Source organism: Saimiri boliviensis, chromosome 2, assembly GCF_048565385.1.
Source record: "Saimiri boliviensis isolate mSaiBol1 chromosome 2, mSaiBol1.pri, whole genome shotgun sequence".
Taxonomy (NCBI): Eukaryota; Metazoa; Chordata; class Mammalia; order Primates; family Cebidae; genus Saimiri; species Saimiri boliviensis.
Genome location: NC_133450.1, coordinates 15,727,954 through 15,753,169, shown reverse-complemented (window position 1 = coordinate 15,753,169; position 25,216 = coordinate 15,727,954). Strand labels below are relative to the sequence as shown.

Here is a 25,216-nt window from a genome sequence, read left to right as displayed (position 1 = left end):
CTGAAGATGAAATGTGAGCTATGAAATTCAGGAAAGAAACGGAAAAGAAAAAATCAAAAATCCCCCACTGATCACAAAGACAAAAAATAAAATTGGAAGGAGCATGTGGTAGCATAGGCATTGTGGAAAACATACAAACAAAAGGACTACGGAGAATAAAATTAACACAATGAAAACTAAATTTTAAGAGTTAAAAAGTAGAAGAGAAATGAGAGACACAGAAGACAAGTAAAGAAGTTAGAATATATGTATAGCAGTAATCTCCCAAAGAACAAAACCAAAACCACACGGCAAAGAAAAGGTTTAAAGATTGGCAATCAAGAAAACTTTATCGCAATAAAACAGACAAAACCTAGTAATGTTTTCAGATGAAAGATAGAGAAATAACCTTTTAAGTCACTGAACAAAAAGATCAGGTCACCTATAAAAGGGAGAAAAAATAGGCTGGCATCAGGTTCCCTCCCCCACCCCACCACAGCTAGAAACACTGGAAAACAGGAGAGGAACATCTGTGAGACCAGTTAAAAAGAAAATGTGAAGCTAGGCTTGGTGGCTCACACATGTAATCCTAGCACTCCAGGAGGCCAAGGCAGGAGGATCCTTTGAGGCCAGGAGTCTGACACCAGCCTGGGCAACACACAGGCCTGGCTTCCACAGAATATTTTAAAAATTAGCTAGCCCTGGTGATATGCACCTCTAGTCCCAGCTACTCAGGAGGCTGAAGCAGAAAGACCACTTGAGTCCAGGAATTGGAGGCTGCAGTGAGCTATGATTGCACCACTGCACTCCAGCCTGGACAACAGAGCAAGACTCAGTCTCAAAAGAAAAGGAAAATGTGAGTCAACATTTTGTTGCAACTATCCTTCAAATGTTAAGCTACAACTGTGAACAATGCAAGAACTCACAGAATATTGCTTCCCTGAGCCTTTCTTAAGGCAACTACTTGAAGATGACTTTCAGCCAAGTAAGTGATCATGAGATAAACCAAAGCAAAGAGATTAGAGATGAACGCTCATGATATCTAACTGTAGAGCTATGATGAAAACGAATGCAAATATCAGGGTAACAGATTAAAACGTAAATTACATACCCTGAGTTTATACAGCCATATCTCAGAGACATTGTGAGTTAGGATTCAGACCACTGCAATAAAGTGAGTCACACAATTTCTTTTTTGTTTCCCAGTGCATATAAAAGTCATGATTACACTCTACTATAATCTATTAAGTGTACAATAGCATCAGGTCTAAAAAACAATATATATGCCTTAACTTAAAAAGGCTGTATTGCCAAACATTCTAATAATAATCTGAGCTTTCAACAAGTCAAAATGTTTTTGCTAGCAGAGGGTCTTCCTCTGATGTTGATGACTGCCAACTGATCAGGGTGGTGACTGTTGAAGGCTGTGGTGGCTGTGACAATTTCTTGAAATAAAACAACCAAGAAGCTTGCCGCATCCATTGACTCTTCCATTCACAATTTCTCTGTAACATGCAATGCCATTTGATAGTATTTTGCACACAGTAGAACTTTTTTCAAATTGGAATCAATCCTCTCAAATCCTGTCACTGCTTTATCAACTAAACTGATATAATATTCTAAATCCTCTGTTGTCATTTCCACAATATTCACAGCATCTTTAAAGGCAGGAGCAGATTCCATCTCAAGAAACCACTTTCTTTGCTCATCCATAGAAGCAACTCCTCATACATTCAAGTTTGATCATGAGATATAGCAATGCAGTCACATCTTCAGGCTCCACTTCTAATTTCAACACACTGGCAGTGACAGCCTCCACAGAATTAAAAAGTGAAGTCTTAAAACTCTCAAAATCATCCATGAGGCTTGGAATCAACTTCTTCCAAACTCTGTTGATGTTAATATTTTGACCTCTTCCACTTAATCACAAAAGTTCTTAACGGCATCTGCAGTGATGACTCTTTTCCAGGAGATGTTCAATTTACTTTGCTCAGAGCCATCAGAGGAATCATTATTTACGGCAGCTACAGCCTTATGAAATGTATTTCTTAAATAATAAGAGTTCAAAGTCAAAATTACTTCTTCATCCATGGGCTGAAGAATGGATGTTGTGTTAGCAAGCATGAAAATAACATTTACCTCTTTGTACATTTCCATCAGAGCTCTTGGGTGACTAGGTGCATTGTCAGTGAACAGTACTCTTTTGAAAGGAATCTTTCTTCTGAGCAGTAGGTCTCAACAGGGAGGTTAAACTCTTCAGTAAACCATGCTGTAAACAGAGGTGCTGTCATCTAGGCTTTGTAGCTCCATTTATAGAAGGAAGGCAGAATCAATTTAGCATAATCCTTAAGGGCCTTAGGATTTTCTGAATGGTAAATGAGCACTGGCTTCAATTTAAAGTCACTAGCTGCATTATCCCTAATAAGAGAGTCAGCCTATCATCTGAAGCTTTGAAGCCAAGCATTGACTTCTATTCTGTAGCTATGAAAGTCCTAGATGGCATCTTCTTGTAATATAAGACTGCTTTGTCTATAATGAAAATCTGTTGTTTAGTGCAGGCACTTTTTTTTTTTTTTTTTTTTTTTTTTGAGATGTAGTCTCGCCCTGTCACCCAGGCTGGAGTGCAATGGCATGATCTCAGCTCACTGCAACCTCCGCTTCCCGGGTTCAAACAATTCTCCGGCCTCAGCTTCCCGAGTAGCTGGGATTACAAGCACTCGCCACCACACCCAGCTAATTTTTGTGTTTTTAGTAGAGATGGGGTTTCACCATGTTGGCCAGGCTGGTCTCGAACTCCTGACTTTGTGATCCACCTGCCTTGGCCCACAAAAGTGCTGAGATTATAGGCATGAGCCACTGCGCCCAGCCTAGTGTAGCCACTTTCTTAGCTAGACCTTTTGGGTTACGTGTTGCAGCTTCTCCCTTAGCACTTGCCACTTTAACCTGCACTTTTATGCTATCAAAAGGCCTTCTTCCCTAAAATGTCACAAACCAACCTCTGCTAGAATCAAGCTTTTCTCCCGAAGCCTCCTTACCTCTCTCAGCCTCTGTAGAATTAAAAAGCATTAAGCCCTTGCTCTAGATTAGATTTGTGCTTAAGGGGATGTTGTGGCTGATTTGATCTTCTATCCAGACCACTAAAATTTTCTCCATATGAGCAATAAGGCTGGTTCACTTTCTTTTCATTCCTGTGCTCACTCACTGAAATAGCACTTTTAATTTCTTTCAAGAACTTTTCCTGGACAGGAACAGTGGCTCATGCCTGTAATCCCCACACTTTGCAAGGCCAAGGCAGGTGGATCACTTAAGCCCAGAAGTTCGAGAGCAGCCTAGGCAACATAGTGAAACTCCATCTCTACAAAAAAAAACTTTTAAAAAATTAGCTCGGCATGGTGATGCACACTTGTAGTCTGAGCTACTTAAGGAGCTGAGGTGGGAGGATCCCTTGAGCCCAGGAATCAAGGCAGCAATGAGCCACGGTGGCACCACTGCACTCCTGCGTGGGTGATAGAGAGAGATCCTGTCTCTTCCTTTGCACTCACAACTTGGTTAACTGCTTGGCAGAAGAGACCTAGCTGTTGGCCTGTTTCGGAGTTCTATATGCCTTCCTCACCAAGTTTAATTATTTCTGGATTTACATTTAAAATGAGAGACATGCACTGACTCTTCCTTTCACTTGAACACTGAGAGGCCACTGCAGGGTTATTAATCAGCCAAATTTCAATCCCATTGTGCCTCAGGGATCAGGGATGCCTAAATGGCTGGCTAGTGAAACAGTCAGAACACACGGCACTTACTAAGTTCACAGTCTTAAAGCGGCCCGATTTGTGGTACCCCAAAACAATGACAATCGTCACCTCAAAGATCACTGACCACAGATCTCCTTAACAGACATAATTAAAAGTGAAAAAGTTTGAAAATATTGTGAAAATTACCAAAATGCAGCACAGAGACACAGAGCGGAGCATATGACATTAGAAAAATGTCACCAATAGACCTGTTCAGTGTGGGATCGCCACACACCTCAAATTTGTTTAAAAATAAACAAACAAAAAAAAACCCTCAACATCTTCAAAGCACAATAAAGCAAGGCACAATAAAGTGAGATACAACTTACAGAGAATGATACAATGAGTAATAATGGATAGCAGAAGAGGGAAAGGAAGTTGAGATGCTAAGTTCAGTGACTGCATTATATGTAATAGCTGAGAGCCAAGAGCTATCATTTAAAGCTGGCAAATCCTATAAGAGAAACATAAGCACATTTAATCATTTAAAAGATGATGTCCACTAAAATTTTGTACTGGAAAAAGAGAAGAGATATCATCACCCATTATAGGGATCGAATACATACTGGTTAACAAATAGAACACTAAGATTATTATATGCTATTATACTTATAAAGTTAGCCCCTAGGCCAGGTGTAAAGGCTCATATCTTCGATCCCAACACTTTGGGAGGCCAAGGTGGGTGGATCACTTGAGGTCAGGAGTTCAAGACCATCCTGGCTAACACAGTGAAACCTTGTCTCTATTAAAAATACGAAACTTAGCCAGGCATGGTGGCAGGTGCCATAATCCCAGCTACTCAGGAGGCTGAAGCAAGAGAATCGCTTGAACCCAGGAGGCGGAGGTTGCAGTGAGCCGAGATTGCACCACTGCACTCCAACCCGGGCGACAAGAGTGAAATTCCATATCAGTAAATAAATAAATGAAGTTAACCCCTAAGATAAAAATGCAAAACTCTCTAAGTGTTACAAACACACACACACACACACACACACACACACACACAAATAAAATAAGACAAAGACTGATGCAGGAAAGAAGTCATCACAGTTCATTCTAGGATCAGTTGCAAAAAGCATTTATCTGGTCAAAACAATGCAGATGTTTCACTTCTATCTAATTAAAATTGGGAAGACAGGAGGACAGGAAAAGAGCCCTTCTGTGGTAAGGCAAGGAGGAAGAATAGGAACTAACTCCTCATCTTCCACAATAGGAAGTCAAAAAAAATGCCCAAAACTGAAAATTGCGCAAGTAGTACAAGCATGATATTTAAAGGCATGGGGATGAACGTTAAAATCAACAATCAAAACAGATGAAAGTGACAGTCTCTGGGAGGGTAAGAAAAGGTGAGAGGGTTAGAATGCGACTGTTTTTTATAACAAACTTCGTAGAACATTTTGGTTCTTTACTCTGTAACTTTAATAAGAAGTACAATTTTTCAAATGGCAGTTGAGCTCAAATGAGTAATCCAAGTTCAACCGACCAACTCATATTTTCCATTCTAACCTTTTCATTAGGTTCGCTAGCCTTTCATTCTGGACAAAGAGATACTTCATTCTGCTTTGGCTTTTGTTGGAAGCCACCACAATGACTGCGTTAATTTAAATGACAGTGTTTCATAAGCCTCCTCTGAACCTCAAACTATAGTGTACGCCATGAGGACAAAACCCTGACTAAGCGCCCTTACTCAAGATGACCTGCAGAGGAAGAGGTGTTAGCAAACGAATGGGTACCTATGGTGGTGATGACAGTTCCAGCAAAGAAAAAGGCGCTGCCGAGGTCCCAGTGGCTGCTGTTGTTGGAAGAGTTTCCTATTGGACTGACTCCTGCATTGTCAGCATCAAGGGCATGCTGCAAAAAAAGGGAAAAGCACAAGACTCAGTTTACAAGCTGTTTTTAAAAAAACAAGAACCTACAATGATCTAAACCTACAAGAACCTACAATGATCTAAACCTACAAGGATCTCAAAGGGACTGGTTAAGTGGATGAGGGTACCGTCCTAAAGCAAAATACTATGCACCCAGTTGTGACCATTAGAAAATTAGTGTTAGTGCGAGGAAAACACTAGGATATAGAATATGGTGATAGTCATAGCTTGCAGGTATGGGGTGGCCCAGATTATGCAAAAAGCATGCAAGTTGCTGTGCATACACACACACACACACACACACACACACACACACACACACACATACACACACAGACAAATGTCTAGAAGAATGTTCACCCAAAGTGGGCATTTCTGCAAGGCAGGATTTTGGTTGCTTTTTTACTCTTTTCTGCTTTGTAAGAACGTTTTACATTGAGCTTGTTTCAACAGGGCAGGAGTTAAAAGCCATCCTGGCTGTGCCCATTATTAACTTCAGAACCTTGGGTAAGTTATTTGAACCTCTCTAAGCCTAGTTTCCTCATTTGAAAACTAGAGATAATACCTTCCCCACAAGGTTGTTGTGAGGATTAAATGAGATGGTCCAAGTAACACCCTTAGCCCAATGTCTGGCACCCAGTTAGGGTTTAACAAACAGTAGCTGATTTCATGATTGTCCTTTCGCTCTCCCCTACCCCACACCACACACACACATTGTTCTTTTTTAAAATAAGCTACAATGACTCCTCAATGATTACTGAATTTGGAATTCCATACACCTTAAAATGTCCAACAAACTGGCCACAATGCTGACTCATTTTCATCTCACACTGCTATAAATTCCCCACTCTGGGCAGGACACACCAGGAGATGTTCCCTGTACTGATGTACCTGTGCCCTCCCACAAACAGTGCACATCCTCGTGGGTCTAATTCGAGCCCTGCTTCTTCCAGGAGACTTAGTCTATGCATCACTGCTTCACAGTTGCCTCCTTCCCCAAGTTCATACTTCAGTAAAAATTAAATATACTGCTAAAAAAATCCCTCCCTAGCCTCATCACGAGCAGGATACGGTGAAAAACTCCATAGTAGTTCTTCCTGAGCTGGCCCCTGCCATCCTCTTTCAAGAAAAGGTAGGACGTGGTGTCATGGCAGCCCAACTCCATGCTGTTCACACAGGTGAGCTGGGATAGAAAAGCAACAGGTGAAAGCCTTGGAGAAGAGGTAAAAGACATAGGAGCTGCTTCTAGAACAACAAACAAGAGACTGTGTTCCTTGGGCAAACCTAACTCTAGGTAGGGAGAGCAAGACACAAATATCGAAACATAATTACATTTATCCTAAGTAATGCCCATGGCATAGAGTGGGTGTCACAAATCAGATTACAGCTGAAAAAGTCAATCATCGTTACATTTTGCCTTCTTTAATCTGGGTTATTCCAAACACTCTGGATGGACCAGGGGATCAACAACCTTTTCCATAAAGGGCCAGATAGTAAATATTTTAGCCTTGGTGGGCCACATATGGTCTCTGTTGTATATTTTTCTTTTCTTTTCTTTTTTTTAAATCATCCCTTAAAATATGCAAAAATGATTTTCAGCTCAGGGGTTGTACAAAAAGAGGCTGCGAGCTACATTTGGTAGACTCATAGGCAACTGACTGGACTATACAGGGGGCAAAAAGCACCTTCTGTCAAGTTCTTAATCTATTCTTTTGTGCCTCTAAGAGAACATGGAATATTATGCAAGGCCACAGCCGGCCACTATTTCTAACAAACCCTGGCACCCTAGAATTTAAAAGCTGGCTGCATGAGATGTGTACACACCGTCTTTGCATAAATCAGCCTAACTGACAATGGTCACATAATCATCCAAGGTATGTTCCGCTCTGCACTAGATGGGAGACAGATGGTGAGTCCTTTCCACTGGTAACATCTCCATTTTAACTGTGCCGTATGAGTACCATCAGACCAAGTCACAAAGCTTTCACCAGGGTTTCTATCTTCATTATCTATTCAGCTCTGATGAGCCCACTTGGAAATAATACCACAGGGAGAGCTCTAGGCTTCAGTCACTTAGGTTGCCTCAAATCAGACCATCAGTACCTAATATTTACAACTTCTACCAAGCTGTGAAGAGAGGTTAGGCTCACAGAAGTCTCACGGTGCTGAGAATTCCACATAAACATCATAAGCAAACCCAGCACAGCACACAGAAATATAGATTTGCACGTAAGACAAACGGGGATGATGTTGATTTGTCTCATCAAAAAGTCTGAAGATTCCTTTTCAAGTTTCATTTTTCTCGAATTATGCAATTTATAAATATTTAATGTTTACCTATGTAACCCTCAAGAAAGTGTTCATCAGTTGAAAGGAAAAGGAAACTAACATTTGTTAAGTGCCTGCCTCTCGCCAGGTGCATTCTGTTTTATCCTTTCTACAAGTTGTGTATGATTCCAGTCTATTCTTTCCACACCTCACAATAAAGTAGTATTATCCCCCACCTTAGAGATGGGGAAACAGGCTCAGGAAACTTAAGGAACTTGTCCTAGGTCACCCAGCCAGGAAGAGGAGAGGCTAGGATTCAACCCTGTCTGGCCCAAAGCAGATGGTTTTGGCTTTCCTCTATCTTTGGTACCCAGAATGCACGCCACCTCCCCCACTTCCATCCTCACCTCCAGACAGATGAGGAAGGACAGCCACTGTCCCACAACTTAGGCAGAAGAGACCTTACAAGGGATCATTTCTAATTAGGCTACTTCCTTGAACATGCAAATGGAGACAACAAACTTCATTTGGCTGTTGAAGCTGATTAGAGATGAGTCACTCTGCCTTAAAATAAAATTAGAGAATAAATGAATTACAGTGGAAAAAGGCTGACTTTTATACCCAAAAAGGGAGGGATCAGAGAAAAGGAAGAAGGCCTGAAAAAGGACGACAAGAGAAATACAGCGAGAAAAAGAGGTGTCAACTGACCCATGGGAAATTCAGGCTCAGCAGCGGCAATGCCTGGGGCTTTGAAGAGCAGCTCCATCTAGTATCCAATTTCAACTGAGTTCTATCTGTGATGTCAATTCCTCTCTCCCTGCCAAATCTCCAGTAAAATGGGCAATGCACCTAAATGTATTGGGGAAGCAGTTTTGTGGAAATTATACATAAGGGTTGTTATGGACACAGTAGGGCCTCTGATGTTCTGAACTAACTCCTCAAGAACAAGACTCAACGAGAAGGAGAAAAATAAGCTCTCCTGCAAGTCACCAAACTTCTGGTAAGGCTTTAGAAAACCCCAAGACTGAGAATGACACTTGATTTTCTATCTGATTTTTATGGCTCTGAAACTCTCTGGCAAACAATCGTAATTCAAACGAATCAGCAAACTCGGGTTATAACTGACTGTTACCACTTGAATTGGCAACATCATTTTTAACTCAATAATAACAATTCTAATTGAGTTTCTAGTTCTAATTTCTATTAATTTTCTAAAGTATTTTCTGATCATCTTAATTGTTTGAGCTCAGGTAAAACATTTTAAAATTAATTGTATTTGCTTTGAAGACTTTTCTCTGCATTCAGGCTGCAGAAGTTAATGGAGGGCAGCCCATTAGGAATGTATGAGCACACAGATGGTGAAATGACAGAACTGCGCTCTGTACATTTAACTCAAAGGATGTTACAGGGTAGAAATTCAACCAATGCTATTCAATCATTTCAGACTCAATGAGAATCATTTGTTCACTTACAAGTTCAACCATTATCAAGTTCAGAGAGATCTTACAAAGATCAAAAAAATATACACAGATAGATAATTCAATAGAAGTAGACAGATAATTAGATATGGAGGATACTGTAGATAAAAAGGGATTACTTTAAATTTTAATTCCATTCCTTCTTGGATTTCCCTTTCAGTCTCTAAGCTGGAATTTCCAGCACTTACCCATCTACCCAGTAAATGACCCAGGAGTGAATGTTTTAAATCAACAATAAATAAACAAACTAACGAAAATAATAAATTTAGATATATTTTCTTCCCAGAGGTGTAAGAGGAAAATATTTTACTTTTTCTAAAATTAGACAAACACAAAAGCAACTCAGGAACAACAACAAAATAATAATAATTTATTTCTTTTAATAAGAGATGGAGAGCTGACTTGAAAGAGGGCAAGATCTAAAAGATTCTGTGCCCCTTTGTCTCCCTTATCCTCCCTCCCCCACACCAGGCATTAGGACTACCTGACATGCCTAAGAGAGAAACTGCAACCTCTCACAAAGTGAGGCGGGTCTGTAGCTGATGCGCAGAAAGAGAAGAGGAGGAGGTAACTGGACCCTTCACAGGACCCCCCACCAGGTTTCCCCCACCAGTTTCCTCCCATCAGGCAATGCCAGCTACATGAATCACTGCTCCAGACAGTGCGCGATACCATCATGAGCGTTAGTGCTGCGCTGGGATGAATGATGGCCCGCAGGGGACCACTAACTGTCTGTGGCTTTTCTCCTATGATCTGTGCACTCAGTGAGATCATCTGTTTCTCTGTTTCCTTATGTGCCACCAAAAAGAAAGAAAAACAAAGGTGCAGCAGTAATCTTTCGGCTTTTCTCAGATTGGCTGAAGAATACAACAGATTCGTGCCCTAGGCATGGACGCCAATAGCTAGGTGACCAGTTGATCTATTGTCCAAAGCAGGGAACTTGCAAATAGAAAGGTAGCTCTGTTCACGACTATGCTGGGACCACGGGACAGGTGCAACCCAGGATGCATGGTCATTTTACTAACAGACTGGTTGTCTCTCAAGAAAGAACTTCATCTGCGAGCTGCATACACGATGTTCTTACTCCCTACATGGCACCAGCAGCAAAGAGATTATGAATTGGAGATTCAGCCAGGGACTGAGGCAGGGTAAGGGCATGAGTGTGGAAAGTGGCTTCTGAAGTGTATTAAAAGTGAGCCTATTCCAGCCATTAGCAGTTGGAAGGAAAGCCACAAGCCCTGTGCGAAAGGCAATTGGCAGACCACATTCATTACCACTCAAAAATGCCCCTAATGATTCAAAACCCCAGCAGCAGGGCAGCAATATCTCCACCCACCTCCTCACACATTTGTGGCAGAAGAGCCTTGGGTTTGAAGTGGAAAGACAATATTTAATTTGCTTGCCACAATTCTTTCTCCTGCTTTAGAAGTATTTCAAATATAAATATTCCACAGCCACAGAAGTGAATATTCTGTGGCTTGGGGAAGGGCAACTTTACATCCAAAGGCAAAGTTTAAGTTCATGACATTTCAAGCAACCATGAGTGGGTCTTAGGGAGGATTTCTGGGGCTACACCTAGTGAGGCACTTTTGTGGCTGATTCAGAGATATCTTGGCTTCAGTTCAGAGAGGGTGACAGTGGAAGCACCTCATACATTACTCTTGCAACAGGGAAAGTTCTTGGATAGAGCAGTAAATATTCAGCCTCGCAAGTTGTTCAGCTTCTCTAAACCTCGGTTTCCTCATCTATAAAATGAGGGACTAATACTTTCCATGCAGGGTTGTTGTCAGAGTTGTTTAAAAATGAACATAAGACTTCAGGCACTGTGCCTTGTTGTTTCTTATTCAGGAGTATTAGTAATAGGAATCCTTTTGGAGTACTTCTGAGCATAGACTAACTCAGCCCTGAGGACCTAGTATGATGGGCAACACTGCTGCCCCCAGGGGACTCATGACACTGAGAACAGTAAAGCTCCATGTGTACAGTACACATCTGGTACACAGCAAAGCTAGCAAACGATGCTCTTAGAATTGTCAACAGGGCGTTCACCATTCTGAACTCTGCAAAGGCGGCTTCTCTCCATCTCGAGTTCCTTTCTTTCTCCGTCTCAGATGCACAGCTTCCCACCTGTGGGAAGCTCAGGCTGGCTCACACCCAGCCTGGGACACCCAGTGATTTGCAATAGGACGAGGGGAAGAGAATGCGGGCTGATGCATGTGTGCCTTTACCTCCCACCCAGACAGACAGTCAACATGGCAGTCAGGCCTGGGCTGACCTGAGTGGACACATCCCGGTCGAGTGGCCTTCCTAACTGCCACACCACCTCCACCTCAGAGTCCCTGACTTAAAGCAGACCAGACCATGAAAACGCAAAGAAAGAGGCACCTTCAGTAATGTGGTGGATATTATAATGGCGTGTATTTTCCTACTGCTCTAAGTATCCGGTTATGTGCAAATATTAGCATTTCTTCAGGAGTCCTCAGGGAGCCAGGCAGCAAGTTTTCATCAGAACTTTATAGCCTGGTTATAAATCTAAAGTGGTGGCCACTGGCAGAAAGGACAGGGCAAGTGGAGAATCTGTTTGACGAAGAGGAGAGAGAAATCCAGGATGGGCTAGCATGCATGCTCATAGCGTATGGTCTTAGACACGCTAGCTTTTTTTGCCACCACAGGTTAATCTCTTACAGTGGGGATTTCTGAGACTCAATTCATCAGAACCTTGGATATTCACTAATGACTAATCTATCTAAATATTATCTTATGAGACCAAGTCATATTTGGGGGTGCTCTTGTACCTTCCAAATTGTGCCTTATGGTGGAGAATTCATTTCCTCTCTCTCTGACTATATGGAAGGATGAAATAAGATAAATTTTAAGCCATGAGGAATGTATCAAGTCCACTGAGGAAGGAGGGAGAGATGTGTATACTTTGATATGATCAATAAACTTTCAGAGCAACAAGCTGCCACTCTTTCATCTCAGTTTGGACTCACACTCGACAGGCTGAATAACAAATTTGCCAAGTGATGGTGAAAAATTTCCCTGGTCCTGAGGAGAGCGTTTGATATATGCCTTGCTATCTCTGCACTTGAGATTACTCCCATTAAAGATGGGCCTACCCAATTTCTACTTTTAAAAAAAAAAAAACTGTACTGGACTACAAAAGCAGCTACAGGAATTCTGATTCATTACACTGTGCACTAATGGAAGGTTACCATTCCTTCCGTTGTCATTGCATTGAACAGAGCCTGAAATTTAACATTTAGAAGATTAATGACATGAAAAGGAGAGAGGCTTCTGCTGTCTTGTTTTTATTGTAGCTGTTTACTTGGGGCTCTTTATTGCTTTTGAGTGCTCAGTATTAACCACAGATTAAGATTTCACTTCCAGCTGGGCATGGTGGCTCACGTCAGTAATCCCCACACTTTGGGTAGCTAAGGAGGATTGCTTGAGCCCAGGAGTTCAAGATCAGCCTGAGCAACACAGCAAAATCCCATCGCTACAAAAAATACAAAAATTAGCCAGGTATGGTGGTATGTGCCTATAGTCCCAGCCACTCAGGAGGCTCAGGTTGGGAGGATTGTTTGAGCCCAGGAGGTGGAGGCTACAGTGAGCCACGATCATGCTACTGTACTCCAGCCTGGGTGACAGAGCAAGATTCTGTGTCAAAAAAAAAAAAAAAAAAATCATTTTCTGTGCCTCCTTAGAGAATGGATCACCATTGCTCCCATGGCATAGTTTGATAAGAGGAGAAACAAGGAAGTGGAAACAATGCTAGAAACTACAGGGAAAGTTCTAGAATACTCCTAAAATTAATCATAGCTGCCAGCACTTGCAGTTTGCCAGACTCTGCCTTCTTATCCTATTTAGTCCTCACGAAACCCTGTCATCGTCAATTCTATTACTATTCCCATTTTACAAGCGAGACAGCAGAAAACGGAAGTAACCTGTCTACAGTTAAAGCAGTTAAGAAAGTGTCAGAGTTGAGACTGGTTAAAAGTCCTCTCTTAATTCTAGCCTTCTATCTCCCACACATCTTTCTCTTGTAAACATTTTTCTAAAGCTCATCTGTCATTTCACCTTCTTCTAACTAAAAAAAATGACAGTTTTAGAGAAGTCATAATTTGTATTTCTCATCTCCATGTTTTTTTTTAAAACAAAAGGTTAAACAATCACTCAGTAAAGTTAAGCTGCACCAGAGAAGGAAGGAAAAATAAATGTTCCCAATATAAAGTGATAAGCTACTCTTAATTGCAGACCTGAATGATAACCCATGGACACTGGTTTTAGATAGAAAAGAGTGACCCAGCCTCAACACCTTATGTTAAGACACAAAGCCCTGTCACTCCAAAGGACAACCGGGAAGTAATCATGACTCTCTGCAGTTGACTCACAGGTGAATGAAGATCCTCTTGGGGGTCCCATAGGTTGAGTCAGAGACTCCTGCTCTGTGACTAAGGACCTGAGTGTTTCCATGTCTTCCAGAAGCAATCATACTGGGCTGTAACTATGCACTAGAGTATAGCATCATGGCTAAAAAGCATGGATCCTAGAGCCAGATTGCCTTGGCTGGGTCACTGTTCCACCTCTCACTTACATTTGGGCAAGTTATTTAACTTCTCTGTGCCTCATTTTCTTACCCCACTTCCTAGGATCACTATAAAATTTAAATGAGTGACTACACATAAAGCATTTAGAGCAGTTCCTGTCCACAGTAAGAACAGTGCCAGTATTAGCTAGTGATATAATTCATATGAACCTCAAGCTCCTTGAGGACAGGGTGAAGGCATCTTGCATTTTTCATTATTTTTTAATCACTAGGGCCAAACACAGCACCTGCTTCATGATAAATACTAAGTAAATATTAGTCACATAAATGAAAACATTCTATTGTGATAAGGAAGAAGAGCAATTGTAGGGATCACACACCATCGAAATCTCATTATTCCATAATACACACAGCCACACGCTGAAGAACAAATACATGCACATTTGTATAGAAATGCAGTCACAGGAGCATTCATTTCTAGGTTCGGGTTTTATTTTTATGGGAGGTTTTTTTTTTAGTACATTGAATTCTCATTTGCAAATTCATTTTCCAGTGGCATGCCAATTTCCATTACCTCTTTAATTTCTGGCTTAAAAGCTTTAGATCTCCTTCACTAAACAGTGATGAAATCAATAACCCCAGGGATAGGAACAATAATAATAATGACTTGGAGGCCTGTAGAGACAGACTGGGGGCTGCAGGCCTGATCTTGCACATATCGAAGCATCTCTCGTGTGACTGCTTTGCTGGTGAAAGGGTAGCTCTTCTGAATTCAAAGCAATAGCCAGAAGGAGTCACTTCAACTTAAAGCCCTAGGGCTCAAAGAACCCGAACCTGCACTCTCCAGACCAGAGGTCATCTGCTGCCTGAGCTGCTTCCTAAACATCCTGGACAAAAGGCTGCTTGAAATAGGGGATGGTCCAGGGCAAAGAGAAGGCTGCCCTGGATCTGCACTCTGAAGTCACAACAAGGATTTCCAAGAACATCTCAGGTGCTGAGCTTTCTGACAAACTGCTTTCCTAAAAAGTCTTATGTCCCTAAACATGTAAATATGTAAAGCTTTGACGGCTATAGATACCAAGGGAATCTGCTCATGCATAAAGAAGACAAAAAGGGTGTGTTTTTGTCTTAGCTGAGCATAGTGGCATGCACCTCTAGGCCCAGCTTCTCAGGAGGCTGAGATAGGAGAATCACCTGAATCCAGGAGGCGGATCCAGAGAAGTACTATTGACAACCAGACCAAAAAGAAAGGACTTGTATAATATCGAAACAAAATTTTTTGCTTTCCTTCTGTGAAGGTTCTCAATGAAAGGTTCTTGGTCTTTAAAGCAGATACAAAGAGCACCATTCCTTCTTCCTCAAGACTTTGGCATCTTCTGTTGGCCAGCCACTGTGGCAGGCAGAAGGGATTTATTGATAAAAGACACAGACTCAACTTCAAAGAGCTCACAGTCAAGGGAAAGGGAAAGAGAAAAGTGAAGGTCACCCAAGAGAGTCTAGCAAGTATAGTATAGGGCAAATGGGGCCAAGCAGGACATGACCCAACATAAAGGTCCCATAAAGGCTTCCCCCAAGAGTTGAGTTTTGGCACCACTGAGGACAATTCGGGTCAGAAATCCAGAGCAAAACACTTAGCAGAGTGCCACAGCTGTCACTCTCTCAATGTTTAGTTATTGAATTAATGAATGAATAACTTAAAACCCTTTGGGTTTATATGAAGGAACAAAATGGTAACGTACTGATTGACCAGACCATATGCCCTGTTGCTGAAAATATACCTGTAAGCTTCAGGGTGCTCTGAAGATCAAATCCAAAGTCAGCCCCTGCATGGTTTGGCTCCTGTCTGTCTCCAGCCAAACTGCTTTCTAAATTCCCTTTGCTGAAAGCCCTTTGGGCACATTTGCTCAAGTCCTCAGCCACACAGGTCGCTTCCCTTCACCCAGGGCCTTGACTCCACCTCCTCCGCCTGGAATCCCTGTCCTACGAAATCAGTTTTCCTCTTCGGGTGTCCCATAGCTCCAGCTCCCTCTCCTTTGCAACTCTCATCTGGGTTATAGTTAACAATTATTTGTGTAATAACACCCATAAGGTTTGCCTCTCCCACTGTCTATAAGTAGGATCACCATATATTTTGTCTTTCAAACCAAAACACATTTTTCTTAAATAGAGACAGGGTTTTGCCATGTTGCCCAGCCTGGTCTCAAACTCCTGAGCTCAAGCAATCCGCCTACCTCAGCCTCCGAAAGTGCTGGGATGATAGGCGTCAGCCACGGCACCCGGCCCCAGGACACTTTTGAGAGAGAAAGGGGCACTATTAACAATTACTCCACAACCACAAAACCTGGGACATTTGGTCATTCTAGCTATAAGCTCCAAGAAGGCAGGGACCATGTCTGTCTTTTATTCATTATTACATCTCAGCATCTAGCACAGTAGGCAATCAATAAATTTGTTGAATGAAAGAATGAATGAGTGAGTGAACAAATGAGTGAGTGAGCACGTGAGTGACTCAGGTCTTGGCAGAGGGCAGTGCCACAGCCTTGGGAAATGCTTATGGGTCATGCAAATCACCCAACATCTCCTTGGGTATGGAGAGGACAGTTTGGCAGTTCATAATCCCTAGCCCTCTCATCTGCAGAATAATAGCTTTGGTTGCCATGACAACACAAAAGGGTCACACCCAGGACTACAGCACGATACCCACTCCTCAATGCCACAGCCCACATCTTAGACTAAATCCTTCTCCACCAAAGTATGGTGGAGTCAGGTCCAATGAGAACAGCCAATCAAATGAGTCAGTAAGTCAGAGACCGATAGTCTGGCACCCTAGCCTTGCTGTGGAGGCTCTCTGTTATGTCAGAAATGTTACAAACATGGGGAGAGGACAGGAGAGAGAGCTCTGTGTCAGAGGCAAGCTCTAACTGTCACAAAGGAGTGTTCTCATCATGTCATTTGAGTGGATTTTCCCTTCAGCGGGAAGAATTTGTCTTGATCCAATTATATACTCTCTAACCCCACTGTGTCAAGCTAAGGAGAGTCCTAGTAAGAGACTATGGCCTCTGGAGTCAGAGAGATCTAGCCAGACTCGAGTCCTACTTTGGTCACTAGCTGGTTGCAAGAACTTTGCCCTCTATAAAACAGGTAGCAACAGTGGCCACCTCTTAATGCAATGGAGGGAGGCAAATGAAGCTATGTAACATATGCAAACTCTCTAGCACCCAGCCCGCACAGAATCAGTGCCTAATAAATGATGCCACCAGGAAAGGGTGTGGGGAAGGGGGATAGGGAGATATTTATTAAAAGGGACATAATTACAGCAAGATAGAAGGAATAATTTCTAGTGTTCTATACCACTGCAGAGTGACTACAGTTAACAATAAAAGTTTCAAACAGCTAGAAGGAGAATATTGAACATCCCCAACACAAAGAAATGATCAATGTTTGAGATGATGAATATGCTAATTACCCTGATCTGATCCGATCGCCATACATTGCAGGTATGGAAGCATCACTATGTATCTCATAAATACATACAGTTATTATATGTCATTTTAAAATTTTTAATAAAAAAATAAATTGTGCCAAATAATACTCATCAAACACAGTCTAAGGCCCAAGTATACTTGGGCAAAGTATCTGATACTCTATTTGGAAAGGATTCAAAAAAAACACCTGAGCCAGCACAGTGGCTCATGCCTATAATCCCAACACTTCGGGAGGCTGAGGTGGGCAGATCACCTGAGGTCAGATGTTTGAGACTAGCCTGGACAACCTGGTAAAACCCTGTCTCTACTAAAAATACAAAAATTAGCTGGGTGTGGTGAAGCAGGCCTGTAATCCCAGCTACTCTGGAGGCTGAAGCAGTAGACTCATTTGAATCCGGGAGGCAGAGGTTGCAGTGAGCTGAGATCTCACCATTGCCCTCCAGCCTGGGCAACAGAGTGAGACTCCATCTCAGGGACAGAGGAGGGAATCCCAGAGAGGTCATAAAGTGAAAACCAATGGTAAAGTTCCTATTCACCAACATAAACAGTCACTGGATCAGTCAGAGAGAGAGAGAGAGAGAGAGAGAGAGAGAGAGAGAGAGACAAAGCAAGTGGGAAGAGACCCTCCAAAAGGCTCATGCTCCAAGCAGTTCCAGACCTAGCCCGGCCAGGCAGATGAAAGCCCCAGGACTTTCTTCGACAGAGAAGCTATCACGAACAGACGGTGCCCCTTTCATGGTGGAGAGACCTCTGAGGACTTCAGTAACTTGCTGGAGGCAAGGAGTTAAGTGAGCCAAGGAAGAAGCCAGCCTTCCTGGGAGTGAGGTCACCTGCTCACTCTGAGGGGCACAGACCAACCTACCCCTAGAAAGGTTCTCCAGTAAGAGGGAAATGGACCCCTGGCATTTGCTTTATGGCAAAGCACTTAGAATGAAAAATCCTACGTCCTTCCTGATGGGCGCCTCATCCAACAGTAAACCCCCTCCTGTGAAATGTTACTCCCTTCAACAAGACTGTGACCAGAAGAAATGGCAGCCATGGGATCACTTGAGCTCCAATGAAGACACTCAAAATCTTAAAACATCCAGCAATTCACATCCTGAGAAATGACTGCTGCAAATCATCATCCCTGCAAACTGAAGCATTCATTCCTCATTTCCCTGTCAGTCAGTGAAGGCTCCTCACGATTTTATTCTTTGAGGATCACAAAAGATGAATGTTTTATCGTTTTCTCCAAGACTAGTCAGTACAGGAGCTTCTAAGACAATTGCCCTGGGAACAGGGAGATAAGCAATTACAGCACATGAGGATGTCAAAGATAAAGGCTTTCCTGGGACAGAATGGCCGCCAAATCAAGTTCATGGAAACCTCAACTTCAAAAATACATTTAATTCATTTTATTCTACCGCCAAAGAAATGCAAGTACTCCAGGTGTAATTCTTTGCCTACAGTTCACTTGAGAGAAGAAAGACGGATGGGGGAAGGAAACAGTGTTTCCTGAGTGCCGGTGTCACGCTAGGCACTCTGCTAGGTTCACTCACTCCTCCCAGTCAGAATGAGGACTGTCTGAGCCCTGCAATATGAGGAGGAGCCTTAGGTTTAGTGGGGTTAAGGAGCCAAGTCTATCTGATGTAAAATCCATGTTCATTCCCCTTCTTCTGACACACCCTTTCTTTGAAAATACAATATTCCCCACGTGGAGGGCTAGAGCACTATGCCAGACAGCCCAGTTTTCTTGAATCATGTTTCCTTCTCCCTCCAGTCTTTTCCTTGGAGTAAAAGCTTTACAAAGAGGTCTACATGTTAGTGAAGGGATACTCACCACTGACGTACGCGAGCGGTACGGCACAAGGGTTCAGTTGTGTGGGTTCTGGAGTCTGGCTTCCTGGGGCTCAAATCCCAGTTTCATCACTTATTGGCTATCTGGACTTGGACAAGTTATTTAACTCCTTGGGGTTTATTTGCTCATCCATAAAATGAGATGATGATGATAGAACCTACTTCGGACTGGGCATGGTGGCTCAAACCTGTCATCCCAGTGCTTTGGGAGGCCAAGCTGGGACAATTGCTTGAGGCCAGTAGTTTCAGACCAGCCTGAGCAACATAGTGACACACTGTCTCTACAAAAAAAAAAAAAAAAATTAAAAATTAGCTGGGTCTGGTGTTATCCACCTGCAGTTCCACAAACAAACGGTGTCCATTTTACAGTGGAGCGGCCTCTGAGGACTTCAGTAACTTGCTGGAGGCAAGGACTGAAGTGAGGCAGGGAAGAAGGCAGCCTTCCAGGGAGTGAAATAACCTGCTCGCTATGAGGTGATTAGATCAACCTGGCCCCAGAAACGTTCTGAGAAGGCTGAGCGGGGAGAATTGCTTGAGCCTGAGAGTTTGAGGCTACAGTGAACCATACTGCACCACAGCACTCCAGCGTGGGTGACAGAGCAATACCCTTTTTAAAAAAGGAAAAAAAGAAAGAACCTACTTTGTAGGCTCCTTGCAAGAGTTAAATGAGCTAGAGGATTAAAGCGCTCAGAACAGAGTCTAGAGGAAAGTAAACACCAGTAAGTGGTCACTGTATTTTATGATTACGCCAGCTCTGCAGGAAGTTTCCCGGTTACAATCATCTGCACACTCCCTCACATCTCAGGGGTAAGATTCTAGAGATGGATGCATCTTTTGTGTCCTTATGAGCTGAACTGCTGGGTCCCAGCTCGGGTTAAGCAGCTCGCCCTAGGACATTAAACTCAGTCCTAGTGGAACTGGGATTAGCGTCATTGTCTCCTTTGTTCAGAAGGGTCCTAATTAAAGGGGCCTGGCCCTTCCCCTTGAAGATCCACATACCTCATTAGGGTCTAATCACAGTCAGGCGTTGGGGATATAACCCGCTCACTCAGTCTCACCTGGGAATCAATGGTCACTCCACGGGTCAGGCAACCTGCTCCTTCAAGGCTGCCTGAGCCAACTGGGTCCCTCGGGTTCTCTAAAGCTGTATCTCAAACCAATCAGAGAACTGGGGGTACAGAGATCAGTGGAGCCGGCCCTGGTGTCTACTTGATAAATGTGAGCTTGCAAGTCCCCAGTAAGGCTTAGGATAAAGATGGCATTCTAGACGCCCACAGTCAACCCTCTGAATGGAATAGAAACTTGTTGTGCTGCTTCCCTGGGCTCGAGCCACAAAGACAGAGCGTCGTGGTGTGAGCAGCCCAGCCCAGCGCTCGGGGAGCGACTTCTGTGAAGGGCACTGTGCACTTGAACAGCAGAAGTCGTATTTCTCTGTTAGAAAACGTAGGGTTTGCAGCCCAAAGGGCATTTGAGACACCTTCTTCTCTTTCCCTTAGCAGAACTCCAGAATGCACACCATTTAGGAGTTTCCTGGTTTCTGTTTTTCCTCCTTTCCTAACAAATAAGCAGCAGCAATAACCAGAACTCAAAGTTATTGAGCTTCTTTTGTTTAACCAAAAGACCACCCTAATAGGTGGACACTATTATCACAATCTCCATTTTACGGAAGAGCAGCGGAGGCCGGGGGCGACTATGATATTTGCCCAGTCACACAGCTCATTAAGTGGAATAGGATTTCACACAGGAAGATTAACTCCAGAGTCGCAGGGGCTACAGGCCAGGAAGGGATATGGAGCACAAAGTGGGCACCCCAGAAATCTTTGCTAAATGAGAAATAGTAATTTTCTTTGTTTTTCTTTTTTCTTTTTATTATACTTTAAGTTCTGGGGTACACGTGCAGATCTTGCAGGACTGTTACATAGGTATACATGTGCCATGGCAGTTTGCTGCCTCCATCTCTCCATCCCCTACATTAAGTACTTCTCCCAATGTTATCCCTCCCCAATATCCCCACCCCCTGCTATCCCTCCCCTAGCCCCCCAGCCCCCAACAGACCCCAGTGTGTGATGTTCCCCTTCCTGTGTCCACGTGTTCTCATTGTTCGACACCCGCCTATGAGTGAGAATATGTGGTGTTTGCTTTTCTGTTCTTGCATCAGTTTGCTGAGAATGATGGTTTCCAGGTTCATCTATGTCCCTGCAAAGGATGTGAATTCATCCTTTTTTATGGCTGCATACTATTCCATGGTGTATATGTGCCAAGGAATGAGTAATTTTCAAGTTTTCTTTGTCAATTTTTTTTTTTTTTTTTTTTTCTTGAGATGGAGTTTTGCTCTTGTCGACAGGCTGGAATGCAATGGTGTGATCTCGGCTCACTGCAACATCTGCTTCCCAGGTTCAAGCAATTCTCCTGTCTCAGCCTCCTGAGTAGCTGGGATTACAAGCGCCCACCACCATGCCCAGCTGATTTTTATATTTTTAGTAGAGACGGGGTTCCATCATGTTGGCCAGGCTGGGTCCTATACTCCTGACCTCAGGTGATCCGCCCACCTCGGCCTCCCAAAGTGCTAGGATTATAGGAGTGAGCCACCACGCCCAGCATCAACTCTCTTCAATGTAGCATTTTCTCTATCTCTCAGCATCTCTCGCCTGTGATGTTGCAATATTCTAACTGGTCTTCCTTCTTCCAGTTTCTCCCTCCTCCAACCCAACTTCCTCATTGCTAAAAGGTTTTTTCTGCAGGCAATCTCCATCTTCCAAGCCTGGCTTAAAGCGTTCAGTGACTCTCGACATTCCACAACATAAACGCCCTCTAGGCACCTCCTCAGTCCAGCTCCCATGACCCCTTTCCCAGCCGCATTTCCATGTCCTCTCAAACTTCTCAGTTCAAGCCATTCTGACCACTGACAATGCCTCAGATCTGGCGCTGATCAGTATAATGTTCTTATCACCACAAACTTGCTAGCCTTTCCCCATGGGCCACATGCAAGCCATTGAGATACCCTCCAACCATGGCCTACCCAACAAGTCCCTCCCCGATTTCGTGTTTCTGTTCCAGTCATGGTAGTTCGGAGCCTGGGCTATGTGGTCAGACTGCCTGGCAGTAAACCCTGGATCTGCCACTTTTTTTTTTTCCTTTTTTTTTGAACTCCTGACCTCAATCTGCCCGCCTCAGCCTCCCAAAGTGCTGGGATTACAGGCATGAGCCACTGTGCCTAGCCTACAGATGGCATTTAAAGCCACAGGATTGAATGAGATGCCAGGTGAAAGAAGGGCCTCACAAATGAAGCTGTGAGGCTCTTGGACATCTCAAAGTGGAGCTGAAGGGGAAATCAGCAGAGACTGAGAAGCAGCCAGAGAGAAAGGAAGAAACCCAGGGAGGGTGGCACCCTGGATTCAGAGAAACCACCGTTTCAAGGAGGATGTGGCTGTCTGTGTTCAGTGCAGCTGAGAGACCACATGAGATGAGGACAGAGAAATGCTGGCTGGGTTGGTAACATGCATGTCAACTGCTGACCTTCAAGAGGGAGGTTTCAGTGGCATGGCGAGAATAGGAAGGCAGTGTGCATTGGGTGGAGAAGAAAATGGGAAATAAGGAACTAGAGGCAGTGACAACTCGTTTTAGATGTTTCTCTGTAACAAGGAGCAGAGAAATAGGCCAGTAGGTGGAGAGGGGTGTGGACCAAGGAAAAATTTAGTTCTGTGAACAATACTATTTTCATCTGAACGTGTACAGAGGGCTTCCCTGAGATAGGCACTAGGTCCAGCACTTGTGTTTGGTCTTACCTAATCCTCACAGCAGCCTTAAAAGAAAGATGCTCTAAGGGTGACCTTGAGCCATCACCTCCTGCCACCTCACCTCCTCCTCTCTGTGTGGGCATCTAAGACTATCCTTACAGAACAGCTTGGGGACTGAAGGAGATAAGTAACCACAAAACAATCTCTCCGTTCTATTTGTTTCAATAGGGCTTCTTTTTTTTTTTTTTTTTTTTTTTTTTTTTTTGACATCTTTCAGATAGCTCTGTTCCAACAGATTGTAATGATTGGTTTACATGCCTCTTCTTCCAGTGCTTCTCCACCTACTAGCCTGTTAAATTGGATAATTCTTCGGGGGCGGGGTCTCTGCTGTGCATTGTAGGATGTCCGGCAGCATCCCTGGCCTCCACCCGCTAGATGTCCACAGCACCTCCCCAGCTGTAACAACCAAAAATGACTCCAGACATTGCCAAATGCCCCCTAGCGGCGACCATCCCCTCGCCAGTGGCCCCACCCCAGCCCATGACGAACCACTGCTTGAAACTCTGAGCTTCCTGAATAATACTAAGAACACTAGCAGCAACAGAAGCAGCAGTAATCCTTTTGTGAGCACCTACCATGTGCCAAGCACAGTTCAAAGCCTTTCTCATGAATTCCTGCACTTAATCCTCTCAACACCCTGAGGCCATGTTCTATTGATAAAGAAACAAGAGGTGACTAAGGTGTTCAAGGTGTGTCTCCTTCTTTTTTTCTCTTTTTTCTTTTTCTTGTTTTGTTTTGTTTTGTTTTGTTTTGTTTTTTGAGACAGTCTCTCTCTGATGCCCTGGCTGGAGTGCAATGGCACCATATCGGCTCACTGCAACCTCCACCTCCCGAGTTCAAGCGATTCTCCTGCCTCAGCCTCCTGAGTAGCAGGGATTACAGGTACCTGCCACCACGCCTGGCTAATTTTTGTATTTTTAGTAAAGACAGGGTTTCACCATGTTAGCCAGGCTGGTCTCAAACTCCTGACCTCGTGATCTGCCCACCTCAGTCTCCCAAATGCTGAGGCTGATATGTATGATAATGCTGGCATTACGGGTGTGAGCCACCGTGCCCAGCCGTGTCTTCTTTCTATCCCAAACACCTGGCACGTTACCTGATACAGCAGGAGTTCAGCAGCAATTCTGAGAATAAGTGGATGGGTGGAGAGATGAACGAGTGACTAAATAAATTGATAGACGAGAATGCCCCCTCCATAACAGCAACCCATCTTTCTTTAGCTTTAGGGACAGTGGCCCATCACTCTCCTTTGGAGTCCCACGGTACCCCATAAAGTGGCTTACTTGTCTGAGAATCCCTCCCCACTATGCTCTAAGAGCTACGGCTCTTCTAGGTTATCCAGGCATTTGGGAGGGCATCATGCTGTTCTGGGTACCTATCTTTGTTATTGGTAATATGAAGGCACACCTTCCAGCTTGGCTTTATGAGGGGTTCGCTCAATCCAGCCAGGAGACATGATGAAATAAATACTTTCAATCTACTTTCCACCCACCTGTCACTCCTTTCAGACTTGGGTAAGATACAATAATGCTATCTTTCCAGCTTAGAACACAGCACACTGAAAACCCTTCCAGATGTGAAGACAGACTATTTTTAAGTACTGTGTTTCTTGCAATCACTATATACAGTGCTGCTCAGAGGCATAAAGTGTGAGAAAGCTCCCCGGTCTGAAGAGTGGACACTTTCATCCTTGTGAAGGTATCAGCGAACTGAAAGGCAAATGATTTGGTGCAATGATTTGACACAGTTCCAGCAGTTAAACCTGCTTAACTTATATTGTGAAAAAGACTGTAGATAAACACAAGCAGGAAACTTGAAGTCATAGTAGATGGAGATTTGAAAGCAACCCAGGTCCAGGACTGATACTCAATGTGTCGAGGGAGAAGAAACAGAAATGCTTCTTGATAGGCAGCCAGGAACTCTAATGATTTATTTATTGAGATGAGGTCTCACTCTGTTTCCCTGGCTAGAGTACTGTGGCACAACCACGGCTCACTGCAGCCTCAACTTCTCGGGCTCAGGTGATCCTTCCACCTCAGCCTCCCAAGTAGCTGGGACTACAGGTGTGTGCCACCATACCCAACTAATTTTTGTACTTTTTGTGCAAAAGGGTTTTTCCATGTTGTTCAGGCTGGTCTCAAACTCCTGGGCTCAAGCAATCCATC

The 25,216-nt window shown here is 43.5% G+C and overlaps 1 protein-coding gene across 3 annotated transcripts in view; it reads right to left on the bottom strand.

Annotated features, from left to right (window-relative positions):
* KCNK10 (potassium two pore domain channel subfamily K member 10) overlaps window positions 1-25,216 on the bottom strand; it is a 157,340-nt gene that overhangs the window by 67,121 nt on the left and 65,003 nt on the right. For all 3 annotated transcript variants that reach the window (XM_074392859.1, XM_074392858.1, XM_003940914.4), the window contains one exon: window positions 5,501-5,618. In XM_074392859.1, coding sequence (XP_074248960.1) covers window positions 5,501-5,618 — 118 coding nt within the window. The remainder of the gene's footprint in view (window positions 1-5,500; window positions 5,619-25,216) is intronic.